The sequence below is a fragment of the Primulina eburnea genome, unplaced genomic scaffold (assembly GCF_022965805.1).
Source record: "Primulina eburnea isolate SZY01 unplaced genomic scaffold, ASM2296580v1 ctg739_ERROPOS11973397, whole genome shotgun sequence".
Lineage (NCBI taxonomy): Eukaryota > Viridiplantae > Streptophyta > Magnoliopsida > Lamiales > Gesneriaceae > Primulina > Primulina eburnea.
The window spans coordinates 1,288,764-1,315,883 of NW_027331510.1; the positions used below are offsets into that span (position 1 = coordinate 1,288,764).

Below are 27,120 nucleotides of genomic sequence, written 5' to 3' on the forward strand. Positions count from 1 at the left end.
GGTCAAGCGTAATAAGAAAATTTAATTTTATCGAATCATACCATAGTTCAACCTAAACATACAAAATAAATAGAACAATCTATTAAAGCGTGTTATAAAAAATCGACATGACAGAACAAAGTAGAAATTGATAAACTCCATTTTTTGCCAGAAAAACCGAAATATTGTAAGTAGATAACTTGACAAAGAGGAAGAATACAAATTGTAGCAATAGTGGCAGAATGTAAAGTTAAGACAAACAATTATTCAGATTTTGACATCAGAACTCTTTTAGATCTTGAGACATTTGAGTTTAAAATCTACAAACCAAAATGTAAATTTTTCTGTAAAGATTATAATAAAACAATATCTAATAAGCCCTAATATAATGATTTAGTGAATCTATTGAGAATATGTGAGATATTAGATCATAAGATCTAGAAGCTCGTAAAAAATATATTATCTCACCTGCAAAATGAAAAAGAAGAAACGAATTTGATATGACCACTAATATAAAGCAACATAATAAATCATAGACCATAAACTAATTCATTGTTAAAAACAAACCAGATGAAGATGTGGGCGAGTAGATCTGATCCATTGAATTGAGTATGCCATTTATATAAATACTTTGTTCGCAACCAGTATCCTTCAGCTTTTGAGAAAAAAACACAAAGGCAAATCATAATCAGCAAAAAAAATCAACTTAAACCAACAATCAAAAAATCATAAATAATATGTTTATCCATGAGGCATTACCCTAGTACTGTTTAAATTTGATTCAATAAATATAGAAAATATAGTAGCAATGCAAAAATTGGTTATTCGGGATGCGTGATAAAATAGAGGGTGAGAAATAGATAATCATAGGCAGAGATAAAAACATAGACATAATATATCAGCATTACGTCGATATACATTGAAGAAATTTGATGGTTGAAGATGGTGACATGTTTTAATTAGATAAACTATTGTGAAAACATGAAAAAGATTTTAGATGAGAGGTTAGTCTCATAGAAATCATATTTATTATTCAAAATACAAATTTTGTTTTTTTTTTTTAAATGTAAAATACAATAAGTCTCAAATATTATATCATCATAATACTATACATTATTTTGTTACAACATGAGAATTTCAGTAGCGAAAACAACATCGGGAATGAAGATCTAAAATCGTGTAACAAATGATACAGGATGTTGTGTGCTACATATTCCAAACAATATACACAAAGTAAAACACAAAAGTGAAAGCAAAAGAAGAAAAACATATAGATACAATACCTCTTTGTAATAAGGAACCATTGGCTTGAAAAAATGCACACCTTACATACATTACAACCATTAGCATTGATTAGCTAAATATATACCTCAGTTATAGCGTTATATCACCAAAAAGAAAAATTAAAGATTACCAACCTTATTTCGGAATCTTGAATAAAAAAATACATAATGAAAACATTATATTCTAGATGCAAATCAAAATTTGACAAAATAAGTTTAAAATCAAATGAGGTTCGTAGTTGTCTAACAACTTGTAAATGAAAAAGCTCACACATCCCATACCTCAAAACAGAACACCAAAAACAAATGAAATCATATATTAGCGTAGTAGTATTTTTTTTGTTGAATATTACATTCATGTATGGAGAAGGCATCAAGGAACATTGAGTTACGAATCCAAAGCGAAAATGTGGCAAAATCACAAAGAAATAAAAATTGTAATGTGTGAATGTTGAAGCCCGTATCCCATTCTCAAAGTGAAAAGAACAAAAAATTTACATTATTTGACGAAATTGCTTGAATACCAAAAAGATAATTAAGATATTATTTAGAACTTGTTTCAAGCTTGTTTTTTTATTTTTTATTTTGTAAAATTTCAAAGGAAACGACGATTGTACAACTTCTCATCTTTTTTTTTATTTAATTCAATTATTTTTGTGTCAAATGGTTGAATGAAAAACAATGGGTCAAAGAGAATTTTGGAACAAACAGAGCATATAAATCATATGAACTTCAACACATCAAGGAACACAGAAAATAGACATTTTTTAACAACATTGATTTTTTGTTTTGGTCGGGGGTGCAGAGATGGGTGATGAATACATGAAATGATGCCCCAACCTCTAATGAAGTCTACACCATTTATATATTACTTGGATTAACATATGTACCCCAAATTCAAGAGCCTCAATGATGTAGAAGGTATCAAAATGAGAAGTAACACCCACGAAACATTTAAGGAATGCAACAATATACAAAAAAAAAAAAAAACAATCAATGTACATTAAATAAGAAAAAAAATGACTTTAAAAAGTTATTATATACGATACACAACCAAGTTATTATGATTTAATTAAAATAACATTCAAAATAGTTGTGATATTACAACTATAAATGTTATTGAAATAATTATTCACTTTACCAGAATGATTAACTATATTTATTAAAATTGTTTAAAATTTATATTTAACTTTTTTTTACTTTGCATCGTTCACAATATATTCTATTAATTATAAACTTATTAATGTATGAGAGAGCGAAAAAAATATTATTTTGTTTACAATCAACATAACACAAACCAAAATAGTTGGCTATTAAAGGTTATTTAAACACATACCGTTATGCAATTAAATATCTAATTTAATGGAAAAAATCACAAAAGTTATGTCTCATCATAAAAATACCACAACTTTAAAGATCTCATTTGTAGGGTAAACAACCAAGTTTGAAACCATATTTCTCATGACAACCATAATTTCAAGAAAAACAATCACCAAAATAGTCGCAGATTTCACGTTTCAATTCCCTAGATGAATGCGAGAAACACCATATTTCAATCAGATTTCAGGTTTTAGTGAGATTGACGCTAATAGATTTGTGATAAAAACTCAAGAAATCGGGGAAGAAGAAAGGTCGTAACTTTATTATGCGCTTATATGTGAGAAGTTTTGTTATATGTGAAGGCATTAATTATATTTTTGTGTTCAATAATACTGCTTTATGAGCCCATGTGTTGAATATGCCTAACAAACACACGCAGGATGTAACTTCACCTTCAACAGTCGGCCATGAAGTTCCGATTCATCAAGAAGTATAGCTTGTTCAACAGCTTCTGATTCAAGAAACTCAACATATGCAGATCACTTCGGTTGCCCAAACTTGTTAGTCCGTGTAGTTACTCTATTCACAGTCCTACATGATTGGAAATGCTCCTGAACTTCCTCTGGACTACATGCATAATCCACCTACAAAGTAATTTTCACCCCCAAGGTTTAGCATCCAAAAAGGAAGAGGAAAGAAGAATCGATTAAAAAAACAATAGAGCTCATAATGAGTATGTGTTGAACGCTGTTATAGCTGAAGCAGGCTATACAACATAATTAGATGGGACAAATGCAGTCACAAAACCGCTGTTGGGTTAACAGGTAAGGAGTGAGGCAATATCGTGCAATGCAAAAAACTCACAAGTGGTTGTAGTTAGAGACAACTTTCGGATGACTAAACATAGAAACATCTCTATGGTGGCAGGAACATACGAAAAAGATGTATTTGATCATATAAATCCTGCAGAATAAAAGCTTTGCACCGTTGACACACATACCCCTATTAATTAATGCCTTCACATATAAGAAAACTTCTCTTATTAACAACCAATTTTGATTGTGCGTACAGATATTTTGCTTGAAACAAATTTATGTCTAGCAACCATAACAACCGATTTGTTTCAGTAACATACAAATTCTAGCAGCCATGACAACCAATTTGGTTTAGTTCGAACGTGCCGTTTCAATCGACATTAAACGCAATTTGATACAATGAGAACCGAAATTCAACCAAAAAATAGGTTACCTCAAACAAATTCAACATTGAAATTTCAGTATTGAAATGCGGAACTCCAAACGAATAACAATCAGATCGATTGAGAGCGGTGGAGAAGAAGATATTTGCGAACTTACCACTTATGATTTCTTGGTCGACCGGCAGACAGGACATCAATCGATGTGGTGTTGGGTTTGTCGAGGCTTCAACCGAGAATATGTTGGAGGAGATCGTGCAGAGGGAAGCGGAATTTATGAAGGTAAAGCAACAATATCCGAGAGAATTGTGCATAGTCGGTGTGAGGGAAGCGTCATTTCTGAAGGTAAAGCAAGAATATGAGATGATCGTGCAGAGTAGGTGTGGAACGGTTTTTTTGCGGTTGTGGAGTGATTTTGAGAGAGATATTATTGAGTGAAGCGAAAGGGCAAAAAGGGAAAAAAAACTTGGTGTCCCCAAGAGCAGTTTTTATAAGCAGCTAAGCCTTAATAGAATAGTAGAGATATACATATACACACACACACACACACACACACACACACACACACACATATATATATATATAAATATATATTTTAAAAAAAGTGTTTTTGGAAGCTAAAAAAATATACCATTTTCGTATAATTTAATAGCAATACCATAAAATAATGTCGGGGTCCTCGGGGAGGAATATGCTTCGACGCGTGAAAATAAAAGCATGGGGACCCTGGACTCTTCATATTATTATTATAATAATAGATTGATATTTACATTCTTTTTTTTATTTCCATTTTATTTATGAATAAACATATTTTACACATAACGAAATGAAATAAAAATATCAATTCTTGATTATTATCATCCCACGGCCAACAATTCTTTCCGTAGGTATGATGCGTCTTCTCGACCAACTCAAAATTACATAAATGCCTATGTATGTTTGACGAGTTCCATTGAATGCTGACTAATTGTCAATTCAAAACATTATAAAAGTTTATTTTATCCGCTAACCTATGGTAAAAAAAATTAAATTAAATGGGATCTTTCAAATTAATTCAGAGCTACCATCTCTCTGCATAAAAGTCAATCATATCTTGTATTAGGTCGTTCAAAGTATTCTGCTGCTAGATCCTGATTTTTTGTTTGAATCAAACATGTAAACAAATTGATTTAACAATTACACTATAAAATATTATTATAGGAATATGAGTTAATTTTGACTTATACAGATATACATATATAATTCAAGATCTAAAACTTGATAATAATTTATCATTATTCAATCGAGTCGAGTAAAAGGACATTTTCGAAAATCCAAGTCTCACAAAAAAACTGCAAACAGAAAATGGAACGGCGTTTTAAAATCTCTCCAAAATGCTTGGAAAAACTAGAGTTCATAGTAGCAAGAAGCTAAAACTACCAAGCCAAAGGGTTCATTTCAACATCAGCTGCAACACAAATTAAATCCATTTAAACAATGGAAGCAGCAATCTCTCATATCAATTTCTTCTGATTCAACTCCATTATATTATGCTCCCCTTGAAAGCTTGACTTTAAGCTCATCAGCGACCGCATCAATGAACTCTTCGGTGTTCAGATACTTATCTCTTCCAAGCCTACAATTTTAAAAAACGCAACGAGTTATTACATAAATCCAAACTTTGAGTTATAACATACTTGGAAAAGAAAGGGTCATTTGAGAACTCCCATCGGCAACTCACTTAGATCCATGGATTATAAGGGCGAGATCCTTGGTCATCTTTCCAGATTCCACAACACCGACACAAGCTGCTTCTAGTTTCTCCGTAAAATCCAAGAGTTTTGCATTGTCATCCAGTTTTGCTCTATAAATAAGTGTGGCTCGGTCATCACTTGTTTTCTATTTTAAGCTCGGTTTTTGATAGACGGGGATTTTTTTATATTGAAAAATATTAATAGTTACCTGTGTGCAAGACCACGAGTTCAAGCAAAGATTGAGGCAATGCTATTAGTACTGGTTTCGCCTCCTTTTTGGTGAACCCTGTAGTGGCGCGTAACAGTTCCATGGGCTGCTTCTGCCTCAATTGTCTTACCATCGGGGCATACCTGAATCATGTACAGAAATCTGTTAGAATCTAGGGTGAAAACGAACAGATATAAGTGATTTTATTAATTTTGGAGGCAAAAAATGTAGTTGACGTCACGAACAAATACATACAATAGAAGTTCAGTAATGAAAGTTAAGAGTCTCAAAAAAATAAAATTTTTTAATGACAACAAATTCAAAAAGGATCCAAGATAAGAATCTATAGAAGAGAAATGTATAGGCATACCAGGACTGATGTCATCAGCCCAAGAGATCCAAACCCTGCAAGATAGATGAAATAATGAATTGAAACGACTCAAAGCACAAATATAAATGGAAGAACAAAGTTGAAATAGTGTTGAAATGGGTGATGAGACAATAAACACCAAAAGTTACATAATAATTGATAGGCCCCTTCTAGGTACGAACAGTTACTGTCCACTTCGATCCTTGATCACTGGTAATTAGTATCAGAAGCATAATTAAGATTTTTGCACAGTGTTGGGATTTAGAAAGTAATGCCTACCTTGTGCTAAGAAATCACTCTGAACATCCCCATCGTAGTTCTTGCAAGCCCATACATAACCTCCCTCGCTCTTCAGAGCATAGGCAACCATATCATCGATGAGACGGTGCTCATACCTGAGTTTATATTGCATATGCAAAAATCGTGGAAGGTTAACAGGGTGAGATTTGAAGAAAAACCAGATGCTGGAAATTATAGGTCAGGCGACTCACCAGATTCCTGCTTCCTCGAACTTGGATCTCCATGAAGATTCATAAACATCTTGAAAGATGTCCTTGAATCTGCACACAATAAACATGAGTTTGAACAATACCTCTCTCTGTATAAATGCTAAGACAAGCAACTTTAACTCTTCAGATTGGCAATCCAAAAATGCATATTTTCAAAATTAATCTCAATTTCAATGTGCAAAACAAAAGAATGTGATTCAGGAAATCAAATATAACTTTATTAATTTCTATACATAAAGAGAGAAAATTTCATAAAAAATAAGACTTCAAACATTGGCTTTCAAGAAATAAGCTTAAACTTTATTAAAAATAAAAGATACCAATCAGTAATTCTGAAAATCTTTCCTATGCCAAATTATCTATAAAAAAAAATTTATATACGACAGGTTTTTTATTTTAATAAAAAAAATTGCGCCACAAACTTATATGTATATTTCATTTTTAAAAAGTAAATGAAATAATTATTATTAAGATAATTATTTGATAAATTTTTAATTTGAAATTTTCACAGTGTGTTGTGCTTTCATTTACTAGCATTTTATTATATTTGGCTTATAGAAACCACAAAGCTCTTTTGTCATAAATAAATACAAAACAGCCACTAGATATAGTATAAACTTTATTTGCAAGTCTTTTATTATTTTATTGCCTAGAATGCAATTGCCTCGTAGTATTAATTACTCTCACCTACAATTCATTTACCACTTCTACACAAATGATTTTGTATTATCCACATATTCGATTCACTTAGAATGCATTTGGATCGATGGATTTGAAACGGGGATTTTTAATCTTAATTTCAAATTTCTTGACTCGTTTGAATAGACTAAGTCAAGTGAATTTCAAATCCACTCTATATCAAATTAAGCATTTTTAAATGTCATTTGAAATCTTAGTTTATTTGATTTTGTAAAAGCATATTTTCATGAATAAATTATATACTAACATGGAAGTGGCCACGGGCCCCTGATATGACTTATATTGACAAGAATGAAGAAGGTGAGGTGACACATGGGTAATCTTTTCTGGGTGCTCCATGCTAATAGATTGAGCATTCTAATAACCAGAGTAAAAATGAAAAATTGTATGATTAATATTGTAAGAAACTTATTGTATACCTGCCATCATATTTCTTGAGAATCGTATTCTTAGTGCTAAGATATAGCGGCCACTTTTTCAGGTATGCGGTGTTCATAGAAGCTTCAGCAAATGAACGAATGGACTGCATCCCCAAAAAATAAGTCAGCTTCCAGCATCTTATCAGTTTTATTCAAAAGCTTCAGCAGAAAGTTCGGTAAAGAAAAACCTCATCAGTGTTGTACATTGATAGAGCAACTCCACCGGCACCCGTAAAGTTGAAGACCTCGAATTCTTCCTTCTCATCCTTTCCATCTGGCACTGTATTTCGAGTTGATCATTCAGTCACAAACTCAGAGACGCACCCAAGATATACAATTAAAGATTCAAAACAGCTTAAGGCACCTTTAAATTCACAAGTAAAATGTTAATTAGAATACTGTACCGAAAACCAATTTGAGCTTTCCAGCTCCTTTAATAACCGCATCAGTAGCTCGATATTGATCTCCAAAAGCATGTCTTCCAATGCAAATTGGCTTTGTCCATCCTGAATGTTGCATCAAAATGTTTAGAACAGTTCTAGTAACAAAACCAATTAAATAACTCTACAAAAGACACAGCTCCTACCTGGGACAAGGCGAGGGACATTGTTGCACATGATTGGTTCTCTAAAGACAGTGCCTGTGAGAAAATCGAGTTGAATTGGGGTCATCAAGATCTAAAAAACAAAGCAAAAGTTCACGAGTACAAAAAAAGTTGATTCACTGACCATTCAAAATGTTCCTAATTGTACCATTCGGACTCTTCCACATGTACTTTAATCCAAACTCCTTCACACGAGCTTCATCTGCAAGCTTTGAACATTATGTCATCATAATTCGCTTTATTAAGAAGTAGGGTTAATGGTGGCAGAGATCTAGAAGAAAGCAACGAGGCATGAGCAATCCATGACTTTCAAGCTAACAAACCTGGAGTAATGGTTGCGCACTTAATAGCTACATTGTACCTGCAATTTGAATATACACAGCATGAAAGGCCATTAAAGGAGGGTAAAAGATAATCAAATGTCCAACCAAAACCATAGCAAGGTTACAGAAGCATGCAAACTGCTGAAAAGTAGCTGGATTACACTTGCCTATAATCAATTGACAATGATTCTCCATCATATACGTCCCTACAATCAGCTGGTATGGAGACACAAAAATGAGTCATAGAAGTACATCAAAGTCTACTTCTTGGATGGTTGAGTTTCATTTAGATCACGGGGGTAAGATTTGCCGAGCTGACTTTTCCTAGCTGTTTGGCTAGAGTTCGATTATTCCACGAGCTGGTTGTTAGCTTTTAATTATTCTTAGTGGTTGTTTGCCTCTATGTTGAACATATATATCATATCAAACATAGTGAATAAATACTATAATAAAACCAATTTTTTAATCGTTCAAAAATGAATCCAGTTTAATATCGTTGACACAATAGACGATTCCTTCTCATGTACTCAATTTGGAACCCAAACAACTCTATACTAGTTCAATGAGCGACTCAAATTCCACCATAGATTTCATGAGCCTAAATATAAGCCTGAAAATGTTTTGACACTTGATTCGTGCTTTGTTTGTTTACCCGCCTACAAAAAAAATACAGATCACTTACTTGAGAGTAGCTTCTGCACTTTCAACCGTAACTTTATCATCTGTGGAGTCACGGTGAGGAAGGCCAAGGTCGAAGTATTTTATGTCCAACTCCAAGAATGGCAGGATCAACTGTTATTGATCAAAACACAATTAAGAATTCATATCCACTGGTTATTGAAAGGACACTATAGGGAAATCGGTAATATGATTGAGCTGAAAATCTGATTTCATACCTTGTCCTTTATTAGTTTCCAAATCACCCTTGTCATCTCATCTCCTGCACAACACATATAGATTTTAAGTAAAAAACGAAACAAAAAAAGGTGCCAGAGAAGGGACGTAGATGAAAATCATATCATTTCAAGCCCATTTCGAATCAAATATTCAAAAACAAATTCAGTTAAATACAGGCCAACAATTTAAGCAGACACAGACAATAAAATAGTGCAGAAACACAGATCGATTTGTCACACTAGATAATTCACAGCAGAGCAATTTGGCCCGCAACCGCAGGCTTTCCTCAGGAAATCAAAAAAGATCCGAAGATACTCCAAAAGCAGAGTTCAAAAGCATAGATCTTTCCAAACAACTCATGAACACCATCAAAATATGCCAAAATAAACAGAATAAAAAAGAATATGTACAAGAAAATTAGATAGCAAAGAAAAATAAATAGATAGTGGAAAAAAGAGAGAGCATCCTGAATCTGACCATCCATCTCAACGATGGGGTTGGCCACCTTGATCTTTTCGAACCCCATTCCGGTTCTCTTTGGTTTTTCTTGATATTCTCTATCTCAAGATCAATCTTTCCGAAAATGGGAATAGGGAAAGAAGAGATCTCCGGCTACGGCCAATGGTTTCCGAAGGGGAGTCAAATGAATTGAGAGTCATAAAACTCTGTGTTTCATGTCTTTTTGAGTGAGATGGAGATTATCCAAGATTATGAAAATGGTACAAATATTAAAAAGAAAATACTAATATTATAAATATTGATATTAATAACAAGATTTAGAAACGTTGATATGTTGAATGCTGTGCATATCCCTGAATTCTTAAATGGAATAAGATGTTCTGGAGTACCGAATCACGAGTTAAATTTGAAGATTGGAACTCCGGTTATGTTGATGCGGAATATAGATCATTCTCTTGGATTATGCAACGGCACAAGATTGATCGTGACAAGGCTCGGAAACCATGTTTTGGAAGGACAAATTCTAACTGGAAGTAACGCAGGTCATAAAGTGTTTATTCCAAGAATGTCATTGACTCCTTCTGATCCAAGACTTCCTTTTAAATTTCAACGAAGACAATATCCTTTGATTGTATCATACGCAATGACAATAAACAAAAGTCAGGGGCAATCATTGTCTCATGTAGGACTTTTTTTGAAGAATCCTGTTTTTAGTCATGGTCAGTTGTACGTTGCTGTATCCAGAGTTACGAATCCTAATGGTCTAAAAATTTTGATATGTGATAGTGATAGCAACCCGAAAAAATCAACGACAAATGTTGTATTTAAGGAAGTTTTTCAAAATTTGTAATTTCTTTTTGTTTCTAATTGTATGATCTATAATCCATTTAGTTTATCAGTATTTTAATTTTAATTATTTATTCAAATGTGCATTCTTTATAATTTTTATGTTATTGTACCAATTTATTATGTTATTGTATCATGTAAATTCGATGACTTTTCAATTTTTTAATTTAAATTAGAATATGACCCCTTATTTAAATTAAAACCCCATTATTTTTATTACAATTTTTGTTTTGTACATAGTACATAAATTTATATGTGTATATGATATAATTGATAAACACATTATATCATTCATTGTCCAATACAAGCGTGATATTATTTTTCAGCCGAAATACAAAAATAGCTCTTTTATTCAGTGTTTCATTGTTAAGCTCTATATGTATATGAAAACAATAGACATTTCAGTTTGATAAACGGTCACGTTATGGAGAAAGTGAAACAGATTATCATTCTTAATAATTTTAATCATTAATTAGAAAAAATAACTGTCCGTGCATCGCACGGATGAAATACTAGTAATATATAATATTTGAGTATCAAATATTTTAGATCAGTATCAAATATTTTAGATTTGATACTAATATATGATTTTTGAGTAACATGTATCCTAAGTGTTGTTATTAATGACATGTATCTTTTCCTTGATGAAAATCATTACAAAATATTAAAAATGTATACTAATATATGATATTTGGATATTAATTTTTTCAGATCTGATATTAATATATGATATTTGAGTACTTTTGTAATCACATAATAAACATCGTAAAGACCAAAAGTTGGCCAGCCAAAGCACTAAACGTCTGTCATTCGAAGCAGCAACATATGGTCAATGAAAGGTCTCTTCCAGAAACGTAAGGCCAGAGCATGTGGAATGTCTCATCCTGAATGAAAATAATAAATAGCAAAAGATGGACGATTTTTACGATGGTTGATCCGACATTCGATGTACTCAAATCACTTTCGCACACAAATCAAGTCATTCAATGCACAAGAGTGCATGAGATAATATCTTTTGACTAATCAATGTTGTATATTCATAAAATATAACTCGATATAAATTCGTTCGTACCAACTTTAATTTTCTATATGAGACAAACTCATAATTTCAAACTTACTACATTCCCTTGATATACACAAACAAAAAATCTAATGACACATAAGTCAACATATATATTATATACATAATTCAACACTTGTAACAGAGAAATGTATGTTGATGGATAAGTATTTGGTCAAGGCTAAATGCCAATCCTTTGGCTGAAAATATTTCCCAAGTCAATCTATGAATGAATTTATTCTACTGCAAAGATTGCTTCGACTCATGGTTTCTTGGAGCAGAAAATTTAGCTGGTTCAGATGTTGATCGGATTGCAAATCAAAACATTTTCCCTAAACAGTTCAAAAACCGAAAATAACCCAAAGTAATAGTATCTAGATTTAGCCAACGTAAATTCATATTTTATTATTAAATCAACATAAATTAAACCCATTATTTACTTTTTTTCTCCTAATTAAATTAAATCAAAGATTGGTAATGAGAAAGGACCCAATTGAGCCACAAAACAACCAATCGGTCCAAAATTTGAAGAATCGATCAGTTATCGCCACTTCTTTCTCGATTCCGATTCTACCCAGCCGTCTTCCACGAATTTGAAGCTTTTATAAGGTAAGGGACGACGATCACTACTGGCTTTTGTTCTTCGATCCATTGGAAGATAAGATATGTAATTGCTAATTAGAATTATAAACGTTATACCCCTTTTTCCCATGAAACTTGATTGCCCTAAATTACCAGATTTTGGGTTTTTGAATGGGCATAGAGTAGTGCCTTATTTGATTTTGTAACAACTCAGGCATAGAAGAAGAAAGTTCTCTGTTTTAGCTTGGCAACTGATTTACAAAAATTCATGTCGAAATTATTCACTGTTTTGTGATCATGTCAGATTTGGTACTGGGTTCCTTGTTAATTTTATCATTCGGGTTGAACTTGAACACCTATATATCCAAAGGCATCCTGTCAGGCATTGCACTCTGAAAATTCATCTGATAATTTCTGTTTTTTGGAGACTTGTAACAAGTAAACAGTACCAGGGCATGTCTAGAGCACTCAAGAGACTCCCAATACCTGGCCACCGCTTGCCCACTGTGCCACCTTTGCCTCCACCTCCGCTGACTCTGCCAGAATCCCCACTTTCTCTCTCGGAATTAACTCCGACCTCCTCCATCACCCAAACTCAAATCATCCAACTCACTACCCTCTTCAAAACCCATCTCAAAGAGAACTCCACCAGCTTTTCTCCTAATGAACTCGTCCACTTTATGAAGACCCGGCTCCGCCACCACCCCACACTCAGCCACCTTGACTTCTACCTCTTCCGTTATACCGCCACGCTTGACTCTTTCCGTCATGACCATTCCACTTTCGAGTACATGGCCCGTTCCCTTGTTTATTCCCACCGCCTTGATTCTCTCCACTCACTTCTCGAGTTCATCGCCGCCAATCCTTGCCCCTGTGCTGACGGTATTTTCTCTTGCCCCAAGATCGAGGCTATTTTCCGTGTTTCGATTGGTGCATTTTGTAGGAGTGGTAAATTTGATAATGCTCTCTTTGCGTTTGATACTATGAAAAGACTGATCGATGGAAAGCCTGATGCGGCTATGTATAATATTGTGATTCATGGTTTTTTAAAATTTGGGAAATTGGATAAAGGGGTTGAGTTTTATGGGAGGATGATCAGGGACATGGTGAACCCAGATGTGGTTACCTTTAATACCTTAATCAGTGGTTACTGTAGGAGTAATAAGTTTGCATTAGCATTAGATGTGTTCCGAGAAATGAAAGAAAAAGGTTGTCTACCGAATGTGGTTAGTTTTAATACTTTGCTCAAAGGATTCTTTCAGGATGGAAAGACTGAGGAGGCGATAGGAATGGCACATGAAATGATCGATTTTGGGTGCAAGTTTTCGTGTGCAACTTGTGAGATCTTAATTGACGGACTTTGTAGGCAAGAAAAGATTGTGGAAGCATCTGATTTGATGATTGATTTTTTAAGGAAAGGAGTACTGCCTCGTGGGTTCGATTATCTCATGTTAATCGAGAAACTCTGCAAGGAAAGAAATGCGGGAAGAGCATTTGAATTCGTAGATGAGATGTGGGGACAAGGTTACGCGCCGAGCTTGTTCTCGTTCACTACTTTGATTGAAGGTTTATATGGCATTGGAAAGGGCGATGAATCAGTGAGGTTGGTTAGAAAGATGCTTAAAGAGAATATTGTTCCGGACTCTGTTACGTTTAATAGTCTGCTTTCTCATTTGTGTGATTCTCGACAAACTGTGGAGGCAAACAAGTTGAGGTTGTTGGCTTCTGAAAAGGGCTTGCATCAAGATGGAATGATGTATAGGATATTGATTTCTGGTTACTCGAAGGAGGGTAGAAGAGAAGAGGGGGAAGCTCTGGTGAATGAGATGTTGGATAGAGGGTTTGTACCTGATATTGCTACGTACAATAGGTTGATGGGTGGTCTTGCTAAAGCAAAATGATACCCAGATGCATGTGTGGCGAATTATCATGCTTTTGCTAGAAACAGCAAATAATGGATTGAACTGCTGAAAAGGATTGTGTATCGAACTTTTTATTTTATCACCATGAAATCATATTTTATTTCACATCAAGGGAAGAGCGAGCAATTGTTTCCATTTTTTTTTAAAAAAAAAACAATCTTTAAATGTTTGTCTGATACTATATTTTTATACCCTTCAAAAAATTATTAAAATATTAATAAATTTTATTCATCGCCGATTGTTGGGATTTAATTTGAATACTTTATATTTGTTTTATGTTATTAATCAGGTACGAATAGCAAAGTTAAAGTCAAGTAATTTTTATCGAGTCCTATTATATTAAGTTTGAATAATTATTTTTCTTTTAAAAAAACTAAAGTTCATCTCCACGAAAATAATTAAAAGAGCCATATTCTTAAATTCATCAATAGCACGTGTGGAGAGGACAGCATGATAATTCTATAACTACCACACTTGAAAGAAATGAAAATTCTCCACAAATCTTACTTACACTCCATTTATTGCGCATGTTTCAATTCATTTGTGCGAATAAAATTAGCCAAAATCTCCCCAAGGTTTTTTTACTGTATCCGTCTCATGTATATGTGTTTTCACATATTAAGGAAAAATTTGGAAACAAAAAAAAAAATTCTATTATACTACTATTTGTTGGAAATTTGAATAAAAATTATATGTCACGAATGTGGGAGTGTCTTTTGGTTCTCCACATTCTTGAGTTGGTTGTGGCTCATTATTGTGGAATGTCTTTTGACTTTCCACAGTCTTGAGTTACTTGAAAACTTGTGGCTCTTCATATTCTTGAGTTAATGGAAGATTAATTGAGTTAATTAATCTTGCATGACTCTTGGTATGCTTTTTGGGGGCTTATAAATAGTGTGCTCATTTCCCCATTTCAAAGTGCATGAAAATCTTCTCTTTCAAGTATTCTCTTGCATTTCATATTGTTAGCTTTTCTTTTGGCCTCCGTTAAATCTCGGTGATAAAGTAAAGGTACGCTTTCAGTTCGTCGTAGTAGTGTCTCGTGCTAAGTCACTGCTGGTTGTTCCGTTGTATACTGGGAAACAGACGTCCAAGTTCATCCTCGAAGCACATCCCGGAGGGGACGAATCTGTTTTAAGGACACTGTATTTTCATACAGGCCTCGGTTTGTTTTATTTTAAGCATTGTGCTACTGTTTTGTTCATACTACTAGTTCGTTGGTTTTAGTATACCTTTCTGTTTATTCCATACATTTTGTATAACAATCTTAAAACAGATTACTTATAACGAGTTTTGTTTCGATATGGCTACTGAAGCTAACGTGCAAAGGGAAACTGTTCATGTTGTCCCTCCTCAAGTTGTCCCTCTTGGTACCCCACGTGCTGCTGCGGTTGCTGTTCCAGCAAGTCACGGTGAAAAACCCGAGAAGTTTACTGGTGTGGACTTCAAAAGGTGGTAGCAGAAGATGTTGTTTTACTTGACGATGCTGAACCTGGCTAGATTCCTCACGGAGGATGCTCCTAAACTCAACGAGGGTGAGGGAGATGTTGAATCTGTTAGTGCGGTTGAGGCATGGAATCATTCTGATTTCTTGTGCCGAAACTATGTACTAAACGGATTGGCAGATTCGCTCTACAACGTGTTTTGCGAAAAGAAAACGGCTAGAGAGCTGTGGGAATCCCTTGACAGAAAGTACAAAACCGAGGATGCCGGGGCCAAGAAGTTTCTTGTTGGTCGCTTTCTGGACTTTAAAATGGTGGATTCAAAGCCGGTTATAAGCCAAGTTCAAGAACTCCAAGTGATTCTTCACGAGATTCACGGTGAGGGGATGACTTTGAGCGAATCATTCCAAGTGGCTGTAATGGCTATTAAGCCCGTGATGAATAAAGTTAACACTTTTGCTTACTTGCTTGAGTCTTCTTGTTTATGGCATGGTAGACTTGGACACGTTAATTATGATACAATTCGTAGATTAATTAACATGAAAAGCATTCCTGCATTTCAAATGGATAAACAACACAAATGTGAAACTTGTGTTGAGGCAAAACTAACGAGATCATCTTTTCGAACTATTGAAAGAAATAGTGAACCACTTGATATAATTCACAGTGATGTACGTGATTTAAAAGGTGTACAAACTCGTTGTGGAAATAAATACTTCATCACTTTTGTTGACGATAGCACAAAATTTTGTTATGTGTATCTCCTCAAAAGTAAGGATGAAGCTATTGACAAATTTGTCCAATATAAGAGTGAAGTTGAAAACCAACTTAGCAAGAAAATTAAGGTGCTAAGAAGTGATCGTGGAGGTGAATATGAATCACCATTCGCTGAGTTTTGTGCTCAGTACGGTATTAAACACGAAAGAACTGCACCTTATTCTCCTCAGCAAAATGGCATTGCAGAGAGAAAGAATCGCACATTGAAAGAAATGATGAATGCGTTGCTATTAAGTTCTGGTTTACCACAGAACATGTGGGGGGAAGCAGTTCTAACAGCAAATTACCTTTTAAATAAGGTGCCCCGAAAGAAGCAAGATAAAAGTCCATATGAGTTATGGAAAGGTAGAAGTCCTTCCTACCAATATTTGCGAGTGTGGGGGTGCCTTGCCAAGATAGCAGTACCCACTCCAAAGAAAGTAAAGATAGGACCAAAAACTGTGGATTGCATTTTCATTGGATATGCTCAAAACAGTAGTGCGTATCGTTTTCTTGTATATGAATCTCAAATACCTGATATTCACAAGAATACGATAATGGAATCAAGAAATGCTTCGTTCTTTGAACACATGTTTCCATGTAAATCTAAGGAAGAACCAAGTTCATCCAAAAGATTATATGAAACAATTGATGAAGAACAAGAGCTTGATCAAGACATTGAACCTAGACGTAGCAAGAGAGCTAGGACTGAGAAATCCTTTGGTCCGGATTTCATCACTTTCATGATGGAAAGTGAACCTCAAAGCTTCAAGGAAGCAATTAGTTCATCTGAGGGACCTCTATGGAAAGAGGCTATCAATTCCGAAATGGAATCAATTTTACAAAACCATACGTGAGAATTAGTAAATCTTCCTCCGGAAAGCAAACCACTAGGCTGTAAATGGGTTTTCAAAAGGAAAATGAAATCAGATGGAACAATAGATAAGTATAAAGCCAGATTGGTAATTAAAGGTTACCATCAACGTGAAGGGCTTGATTACTTTGACACATATTCTCCTGTATCGAGAATAACCTCTATTCGAGTGATACTTGCGATTGCCGCCTTGCGGAATCTTGAAGTACACCAAATGGACGTAAGGACTGCTTTTCTAAATGGGGATTTAGAAGAGGAAATTTACATGGAACAACCTGAGGGATTTTCTGCGAATGGACAAGAAAATAAGGTATGTAAACTGGTGAAGTCTCTGTATGGCTTAAAACAAGCACCAAAGCAATGGCACGAAAAATTTGATAAAGCCATGATGGAAAGTGGATTTAAATTCAGTGAATGTGACAAATATGTATACATAAAGAACACTGAATTTGGATATGTCATTTTATGTCTTTACGTAGATGACATACTTATCATTGGTAGTAATGATAAGATGATCAAATCCACTAAGAAATTATTGAACTCAAGATTTGACATGAAAGATTTGGGCTTAGCCGATGTGATCCTTGTAATTAAAATCCATAGAACATCAGAAGGGATAGTCCTAAGTCAATCGCATTATGTTGACAAAATACTTGAGAAATTCAATAATGATGACTCCGCATTGGCTAGAACCCCGATTGACACCAGTCAGCATCTATCAAAGAATCGAGGTGAGAATATGTCTCAATTAGAATACTCTCGAGTCATTGGAAGTCTGATGTACTTGATGAGTTGTACAAGACCAGACATAGCCTATGCAGTGAGCAAATTGAGTAGATTCACGAGTAATCCAGGAGTTGAACACTGGAAAGCAATTATCAGATTGCTAAGATACTTAAGGTACACTCGTGATCATGGGCTGCACTATACCAGATATCCTGCTGTTATCGAAGGATACAGTGATGCAAATTGGATATCTGATATGAAAGACTCAAAATCTACAAGTGGATTTGTATTCACTTTAGGAGGTGCATCAATTGCGTGGAAATCTTCTAAACAAACTGTAATAGCCAGATCCACGATGGAATCTGAGTTTATAGCTCTTGACAAGTGTGGTGAAGAGGCTGAATGGCTGCGTCATTTTTTAGAAGATGTTCCAGAATGGGAAAAACCAGTGCCGGCTATATGCATACATTGTGATAGCCAATCTGCAATAGGAAGGGCACAAAATACAATGTATAATGGTAAGTCTAGGCATATACGTCGTAGACACAATACCATTAGACAACTACTCTCAACTGGAGTTATCTCTATTGACTACATAAAGTCAAAGGATAATATAGCGGATCCGCTAACCAAAGGGTTAAACAGAGAGTTAGTTGCGAAAATGTCAAGGGGAATGAGGCTCAAGCCTATAGAATAAATTGGTGCGAAGGAAAACCCAACCTACGCTGACTGGAGATCCCAAGAACTAGGTTCAATGGGACAACCTAATCGTATTAATTTGGAGAATCACTGTGGGGGTTATCCCTAGTCCATTCCTATTATGAAACAGTGAATGTTGAGGATAAGCTTACGGCTTTTAATGATTCTGATGAGAAGAATATAGAATCACCTATGTGAGAGAGAAGTGGGGCCGCTTCGAAGGAATTGCAAGGCTCAATTCTAGACCCTCTTGCAGAACCAGGCGTGTGTTCATGGCCAAAACGAACACAATCATGAGAACTGAATAGTATCAGGGAGAGTCTTGTGTGAAATATATCTTAATTTACATAAATGGCAGAACAGTTCAAGGACATCATGTCTACTGGTCAGCTAGTAAAGCAAATATATTTCATGAGGGAAGGTTCAAAGGATAACACCTACCTATCCTATGCAGGATTCAACTGTAGAACTTTGTCACCGAGATTTATATCAATTTTCATTCATGTGGGTGATTGTTGGAAATTTGAATAAAAATTATATGTCATGAATGTGGGAGTGCCTTTTGGTTCTCCACATTCTTGAGTTGGTTGTGGCTCATTATTGTGGAATGTCTTTTGACTTTCCACATTCTTGAGTTACTTGAAAACTTGTGGCTCTTCATATTCTTGAGTTAATGGGAAGATTAATTGAGTTAATTAATCTTGCATGACTCTTGGTATGCTTTTTGGGGGCTTATAAATAGTGTGCTCATTTCCCCATTTCAAAGTGCATGAAAATCTTTTCTCTTTCAAGTATTCTCTTGCATTTCATATTGTTAGCTTTTCTTTTGGCCTCCGTTAAATCTCGGTGATAAAGTAAAGGTACGCTTTCAGTTCGTCGTAGTAGTGTCTCGTGCTAAGTCACTGCTGGTTGTTCCGTTGTATACTGGGAAACAGACGTCCAAGTTCATCCTCGAAGCACATCCCGGAGGGGACGAATCTGTTTTAAGGACACTGTATTTTCATACAGGCCTCGGTTTGTTTTATTTTAAGCATTGTGCTACTGTTTTGTTCATACTACTAGTTCGTTGGTTTTAGTATACCTTTCTGTTTATTCCATACATTTTGTATAACACTATTTTAATGAGTGTTTTAATAGGGGTTATTTTGGATGTAGATGATTTCTAGCTAGACAATAATTAATAGTAACAGGGCAAACATAATAATAATAATAATAATAATAATAATAATAATAATAATAATAATAATAATTACGCATGCATGTACATAACATATAAAACTAAAATTATAACTATAAACATTTTACTGCAATAGGTATGTGCGTGTGAGTTCAAGTAAAATTCCAAAACTTGCTAAAACGTTATAATAATCTAAAGATTTAAAATTTTCTTTAATGTTTTTCCTCTTATGTGTGGTTATATCTTTGATTAATCTTGCTTTAGTCGATCAATCGAGGCATCAAAATGTATACGTACACTTGGAGTAAACAATCTTAGTTTACCCCAAAAAAAAAAAACAATTCTCAACAGAAAAAATATAAGATAAGATCAAATATACCATCAAAAAATAGATATTGTATAATCATATAATCACAATCAATCATTGTTTCAAAATATATATTTAATTATTTCAACACATATATGTATAATTAATGCGAAAATTAAGAATATGTTATTGTCGAGACGTTACAGTTAAGAAAGCCGCCAAATGAAAACACATGTTTGTTTGAGTTCGGAGCAAATCAAAGATCCCTAACAAAACCCAGTTCAATTCATGATGGCAATGCATCAAATGACATGTTACCACGTGGAACAGGCAACCTCAGATTCCAACAAAGGATATGTCCCAAGAATAGGATCAATATACTAGCTAGCTAGTACATATGGAAAATTAATAATTAATACTCTGATCTTTTTATTAAGATATAAAACAATTTATTTATTATTAAATAATAACAAATTAAAATGGGAAATATTAACAAAGTTGTATTCACACATATTTATGTAATGATCGATAAGTTTGTGTCACACATATGTCAAAGAAAGGGATCAAGGAAAAGAAAAGCGAGCTTGGGAAGAAAGAGTGGCAATTAAAGCAAACATTTTAATTAAAAATAAATAAAATACGGTATATTTTTTTCGTAAAGCTAAAGTGAAATAGTTGTAGGGGGTGGCAGCCTCCCACATTAGCTTTTTAATATTTTATTCTTTGTAAGCATTCTTTAATTCTCTTTTTGTTCTCTTGTCAAAACCTCCTTCTTCTACCAATTTGCGTGCTTCATCGTTTCCCTCCTCAATCCATTTTGGATCTTCTCGAACTAAGGTTCTCTCTCATTCTCTTGACTTGAAATTTGATTTGCGCTACTCTCGGGCTCTGTTTTGCACGTAAAGTCGCACACTCATTATTTTCTTAACATGTATATATATTTGTTTGTATGCAGATAGTATTTACATGTGCATTTACGATTTTTATATTCAAAACATGTGTGTGGACTATGATTTGTGTTGGTTATCTATTTTAATTTGGTTGCTTTTCGACAGTTCAATATATAGGTGTCCTATATATATATATATATATATATATATATATTTAGGAGGCTGGTCTGTCTCTGTTGTTTTTGGTTCGAGGCTAGCCAGACAGTTCTCTTCATTTTCATCAGAAGATTAATCATACACAATGGCCCCGGTGTCATTGCCACCTGGTTTCCGGTTTCATCCGACGGATGAGGAGCTTGTTGCATATTATCTGAAGAGGAAGATCAATGGTCAAAAAATCGAGCTTGAAGTCATTCCTGAAGTTGATCTCTACAAATGTGAGCCATGGGACCTGCCAGGTACATATTTCTTTCATTACTATCACGTTGTATAGTCATGAGAAATATGAAAAGTTCATTTTTTTTAAATGAATAAATTTCTAAAATTAAAAATTATGTATTTTTTAAAAATATATACGTAAAAGTATCGTCAAAACAAAATTCAGTGATCTTTCTCTAAAACAATATTAATTAGATAGAAAATGTTATATATGATGGCAAATACGTTGTGAAATTCTGTGTTTTGTTTTTTTTTTTTGTGTGACGCAAGACAAAACGTTATACTTTGATTAAGACGGAAGGATAAGAATCGGAGAAATTTGCAAAATTAGTTTAAGTGAAAAGATGAAGAAAGGTATAAATCCTGTATTTATTTTGACAACATATCATTCTATACAATCGTATATAGAAAATATTTCCTGAGGGAATCTGCCAAAAATTTCATTCATCGCCTGATGCACAGTCAGGGTCGACGTCTTCAAATAATAACATTTTGAGATTTCATGACCATCCCATGCATTTAACTAAAATTATCGGTAGCACATGGAGAAAAATCACAAAACACGAATTTGATAACACGATAATTGTACAATTTTGACGTATCGAATATGGAATTTATTTAGTTAACACACCGTTAAGTTGGAGCTTTAAATTTTAAAAAAGTAGTCCGATCCTTAATTAGAACTGCCAATTTATCAGTCAACAATAATTAGCTTTATTTTTTCAACAGTGTCACTCCTTGGAGAAAGGGGAAATTGCTTAATCATGACGGGTCCCTACAGCTTTTTCATATTTTAATAAGTCAAAAAGAAAATAAAAGAAGAAGGTTCTTCGATTGAATATATATATATATATATATATCTTACAAAACTCACTGCTTTTTATCCTACTTTAGTTTAATTGTAACAACTCCAAGAAAAGCCATTTAAATTACCATTATGTGATTATCTTTGATTCATGAAGAGAAATTTTAATCTGATGGATAATTATTTGTCACAAATATAGTAAGATGGCATGCATGTTGAGTCATTTGAATAGATTATAATGACGAGCATGCAGGAAAATCATTGTTGCCAAGCAAAGATCTTGAATGGTACTTTTTTAGCCCTCGAGATCGTAAATATCCCAACGGTTCGAGGACTAATCGGGCTACAAAAGCGGGATATTGGAAGGCCACAGGAAAGGACAGGAAGGTAAATTCACAGATGAGGGCTGTGGGCATGAAGAAAACCCTAGTTTACTATAGAGGGAGGGCACCTCATGGATCCCGGACAGATTGGGTCATGCACGAATATCGTCTCGACGAAAGGGAATGCGAGACGAACACAGGCCTCCAGGTGAAACTTCGAACCCTAGCTAGTTTCGTTGTTTCGAACTTGATCATGCTTTCTATAAAGTAGAATGAATATATATTATGAGACGTACGGAATAATAATTACCTCATGAGCACATTACACACACATTAACGTCGGTTGGCAATCTTAATATCACATCAAATCATCAAAGTTGCTTATTTTTTCGGGAAATATTTTCAGGATGCTTATGCCCTGTGCCGAATATTCAAGAAGAGTTTGAACATGGGGCCAAAAGTAATAGGAGATGAGTATGTAACATCAGCAAGCGATCGGTCCTCCAGTATAAATGATCATCACCAGCATCTTTATATCTCAGGGGAGGATGTTGATGATATTGTAACTGGACCATCAAGTGATGCAAAATGGATGCAGTACTTATCCGAAGAGGCCTTCAGCTTCCCAAATCCTTACTCCGATTGCAACCCGTTACCGTATCCACCATCAAAGGTACCCCCGTCAAAAATTATATTATTTTTATACAAATTCATGATCCTATTTCTAATACTTAATCATGCTACAAATTGTTATTTTTTCCCCTATTTTTCAGGTTGACATAGCTTTAGAATGTGCAAGGTTACAACACCGGTTTTCACTTCCTCCATTAGAAGTACAGCACTTATCCCAGGCATACTTTTCTAGGGATCCTACCGCGTTGTCGCGTCCGAGTCCTATGTTCGATGATCAAAATACAAATCAAACTGAATTTTTAGAGGAAATCTTGTCGGTCGCTCAAGCTTCGCATAATCTTCAAAATCATGATCCTTGGACTGCAGGAACTTACGCACCTACTGATGATTTTTCATTCTTTGTTCATAGTAATAACCCAACGATTCCTGACATTAGTTCTTCGAGATATATGCACAACTTAAGAGAAGAACAGATTCATCAGCCCATTGAAATTGAGGAAAAGGATGAAGCTTTTAATCCGGACAGAATGGTAGAGAATTTGAGATGGGTGGGCATGTCAAACAAAGAATTTGACAAGGTACTTAATGGCTGCACAACATTTGAACTTTTCAAGTTTTAAACTTTCAGTTCGTATATATATATATACATATATATAAAACATTCGATACCTTGTCGTTTGACAGAATTTTTCGGATGAATTTAAGAGTGTTCCGGTAGAAAATATTTCAAGTATTCAAAGAGAAGGTCATGACTTCCAAGGTTAGTCATTTTTAGCTGTTAACACATATATTAGTGAAATTTTTATTAACATTGAAAATCAGTCCATGGAAGTTCAATTTTCATGAAATCACCTCCTCAAATTAAAAATAATATATTTTCATATAAACTTTATGAAGTTTAAAATCTCATCTCAACCCTTTCTACTCTAACTACTACTACCTAGCTAGCTTCATTATATATATGAATAATACAGTATGCATGAATATTGTAGGAAAAACAAGTAACCAGGACTTAAAAAATAATCAAATCGTTGAGGGACTAGTGATTGACAATACAAGTGACAATTTCTTGGTTGATGATGATGGAGACATGGATGACTTTTCTAGTACACCAAACTTTGACATGTACGAGAAGATACAAATCAATCATGGATTGCTGATTTCGACCCGGCAAGCACCCAAAACGTTTTATTATAAAGTGGTTCCATCAAAGACGGTTCGAGTCCACCATAATCCAGTGGCATTCCATCAATTCCCGATAACAAGATCCAAGAGCTCGGGTTTATGTGATAAGTTTGTGTCATTTTCAAGAAGCATGGAATTAGGGTTTTTTAGAGCTATGAAGCCTTGGAGTTTGAAGAATCTGATGATTCAAAGTCGCAAAAGGGGTCTTCAAGAAAACGAAGGTACAAATGGTTTTAAGGGATGGAGCTTTTGTGATGAGATTGTGAGCACTATAAGGCCTTATCTCGCCCTTGTTTTGGCACTATTTCTATCACCTTTCTCACATGATTTGTAGAACCTGCAGAGTTAATTGCATTTTGAGCAATGATTAAATTTAACCGAGCTGAAAATTCTAAGTAAGAAAACAACGTGCTCATTGATTTTAAAATGTAAGCTTAAAGCCCCCTTGAATTGGGTGTTGCAAGTTGCATGGTGAAAATCACTTATGGGGGTTATTTAAGCCAATTGTTCTTTCTTGCCTTGAGATCTCAACATGTTTAAATTTTCACGAAATGTTCATGCAATTTAATTACCTGTAAATGTCATTTGGATTCTTTTTCTATTCTCTTTTGGTTTATTTCGGGGTCATATATATAAGATGAATTAGCTCTAAATATGTATGCTGTAGTTTTCTGGTATTTAGTTGACATATATACTTCCTTTCAAGTGAATTATAATACTTGTAAAATTAAGAAGCATCTACCTCTGGGGTATATACGGTGTGATTTCATTTTTCTATTTCAAATTTTCGGCCTTATTTAATGTTCGCGATTCTAGCTAAGTGAATATTTGACTCTAGCATATGTAGATTTTTGCATCTGGAATATGTTTATAACAATAGAAGTTGGAGTCAATAATTCAGACGAAACTAAAAATACGAATGATTTTTCAAATGTAAGCGTGTACGTAAAGGTGTAAAATGTACTTTTTTATTCTATGTTTTTAATGTTAATTTATATTAAAAATAAAATTTAGAGAAGATGACTCGTGTAAACATCATTTAGTTTTGCTGTAAAATTCATGATTTACATGTAATTTTTCGAATTTTATATTTTTAAATTATATTGTTTAAATTGAAAACCCCCCTGAAATATATATGAACTATATATAATATGGTGTATAAATTCCTTGGTCTATTAATTAATGAGGAGAATTTTCAATCCTTGTCATTTTATTATTGTATCAGAGCTAGTACGTAAATCTAACTACCGTTTAACTGATCATACTTGAACTTTTGTGAAAAGACTTTAATTTAGAATGCATTTGAATCGAAGGATATATCTGAAATCTATCTTATTCATTTGGCTGAAAACTAATTAAAATCAAGGATTTGAAATCTTTGTGTCGCTCTAGTATATTTTTCTTCAATCTCAAATTCACATTCCAAGTTTAACATGTAAGAAATTTGACACATGTTAAAGGAATACGTACCGTGTAGGAGTTGGCGATGGCCAAGAAGCCTACATATTTTGACAAACGTGCTCACTTTAGAAAAATGAAATGCGTACACGTTTCTCCTTCTGAATCTCGGCTCCCGATACATTCATCGATGGTATGAAAAAACGCCTATAAATAGAGCGATTGAGGTCCCTAAGCATACACACCTCATAAAGAAATATACACCATCTATTGAGAGGGTGGAGTGCTTAGAAGGCTTCAACCGAGAAGAAAAATAAAGAAATCAAAATTTTCAATGGCCGGAGGTAATACTCGATTTAAGCTTCCGCATATATTTTATCATGTTTATATACACGTAAAACATGATTTTGAGAATAAAAAAACTCTTACATTTGGTATCAGAGCCACGATACCTCAACCTTGAAAATTTTGTTTTCATTTTAGAAAGTTTTACGTAAAAAACTTGAAGTTGAAAATCAGATAAAATGTATTAAGAAACTTACCTGAGAATTGTGTTCTTGGTTGCACGCCGGAGTTCTTATTTGAAATCTTAAATATTGGAGATTTTGTTTTCTGAACTTTTTCGGATGAATAACACGGAGGAGAAAAAGAAAAAGAATGGTTCGAAGATGAAAGATGAAGTGCATGCATCAAATTCAATCAATTGCCAGATAAATAATTGTGTGGGTCAAATTTATTAAATTTATTATTATTATTAGTATGGAGCCTACACTGCAATTCAAACAATTGCTACGTACACTGCAATGCAATTAATTGCATTTTCAGATATGTTGTGTCCATGCAATTTTATTATTATTATTTTTAAAAATTGTGGGACCCACACATTTGACCATTCTTTTCAATTCTTGGTTAAGTTATATTTATTTATTTATTTTTATTATTTTTAATATTAATAATAAATAAATAAATAATTAATTAATGTGTAATTGAGTTATATGTATAATTCGGTATACATATAGCATTTGGTTAAATAATTTATACACATTAAAATAATTCCAA

The 27,120-nt window shown here is 34.0% G+C and overlaps 3 protein-coding genes and 1 long non-coding RNA gene across 6 annotated transcripts; 2 read left to right on the forward strand and 2 right to left on the reverse strand.

Annotated features, from left to right (window-relative positions):
- Positions 1-209: 209 nt before the first annotated feature.
- On the reverse strand, positions 210-4,195 carry LOC140821670 (uncharacterized). 2 transcript variants are annotated; one of them, XR_012115797.1, is made up of 5 exons: positions 3,938-4,195; positions 3,035-3,226; positions 1,263-1,303; positions 547-634; positions 210-447 (listed from the first exon to the last, which is right to left on the reverse strand). It is a non-coding gene; the product is annotated as an uncharacterized lncRNA (long non-coding RNA). The 2 variants fall into 2 exon arrangements; XR_012115796.1 differs by lacking the exon at positions 1,263-1,303 and having other exon boundaries at positions 3,938-4,194.
- An 833-nt stretch (positions 4,196-5,028) lies between these two features.
- LOC140821803 (isocitrate dehydrogenase [NADP]) lies at positions 5,029-10,243 on the reverse strand. Its single transcript, XM_073182408.1, has 15 exons — positions 10,017-10,243; positions 9,539-9,582; positions 9,325-9,434; positions 8,643-8,680; positions 8,444-8,521; positions 8,302-8,355; positions 8,120-8,221; positions 7,904-7,995; positions 7,716-7,819; positions 6,580-6,648; positions 6,368-6,483; positions 6,089-6,123; positions 5,719-5,861; positions 5,498-5,620; positions 5,029-5,392 (listed from the first exon to the last, which is right to left on the reverse strand). Exons 1-13 carry the CDS (start codon positions 10,063-10,065, stop codon positions 5,739-5,741), a joined length of 1,014 nt encoding a protein of 337 aa, XP_073038509.1. The 5' UTR covers positions 10,066-10,243; the 3' UTR covers positions 5,029-5,392; positions 5,498-5,620; positions 5,719-5,738.
- Positions 10,244-12,364: 2,121 nt separating this feature from the next.
- LOC140821756 (uncharacterized) lies at positions 12,365-14,519 on the forward strand. Its single transcript, XM_073182348.1, has 2 exons — positions 12,365-12,513; positions 12,791-14,519. The coding sequence occupies exon 2, from the start codon at positions 12,942-12,944 to the stop codon at positions 14,385-14,387; it is 1,446 nt and encodes a 481-aa protein (XP_073038449.1). The 5' UTR covers positions 12,365-12,513; positions 12,791-12,941; the 3' UTR covers positions 14,388-14,519.
- Positions 14,520-21,109: 6,590 nt separating this feature from the next.
- On the forward strand, positions 21,110-25,233 carry LOC140821755 (NAC domain-containing protein 54-like). Of its 2 annotated transcripts, none has more exons than XM_073182346.1 (7): positions 21,110-21,226; positions 21,445-21,737; positions 22,776-23,053; positions 23,252-23,518; positions 23,619-24,056; positions 24,163-24,238; positions 24,471-25,233. In XM_073182346.1, the coding sequence occupies exons 2-7, from the start codon at positions 21,581-21,583 to the stop codon at positions 24,995-24,997; spliced, it is 1,743 nt and encodes a 580-aa protein (XP_073038447.1). In that variant the 5' UTR covers positions 21,110-21,226; positions 21,445-21,580; the 3' UTR covers positions 24,998-25,233. The 2 variants fall into 2 exon arrangements, with proteins under 2 accessions (XP_073038447.1, XP_073038448.1); XM_073182347.1 differs by having other exon boundaries at positions 21,138-21,226; positions 21,564-21,737.
- The last annotated feature ends 1,887 nt before the right edge of the window (positions 25,234-27,120 follow it).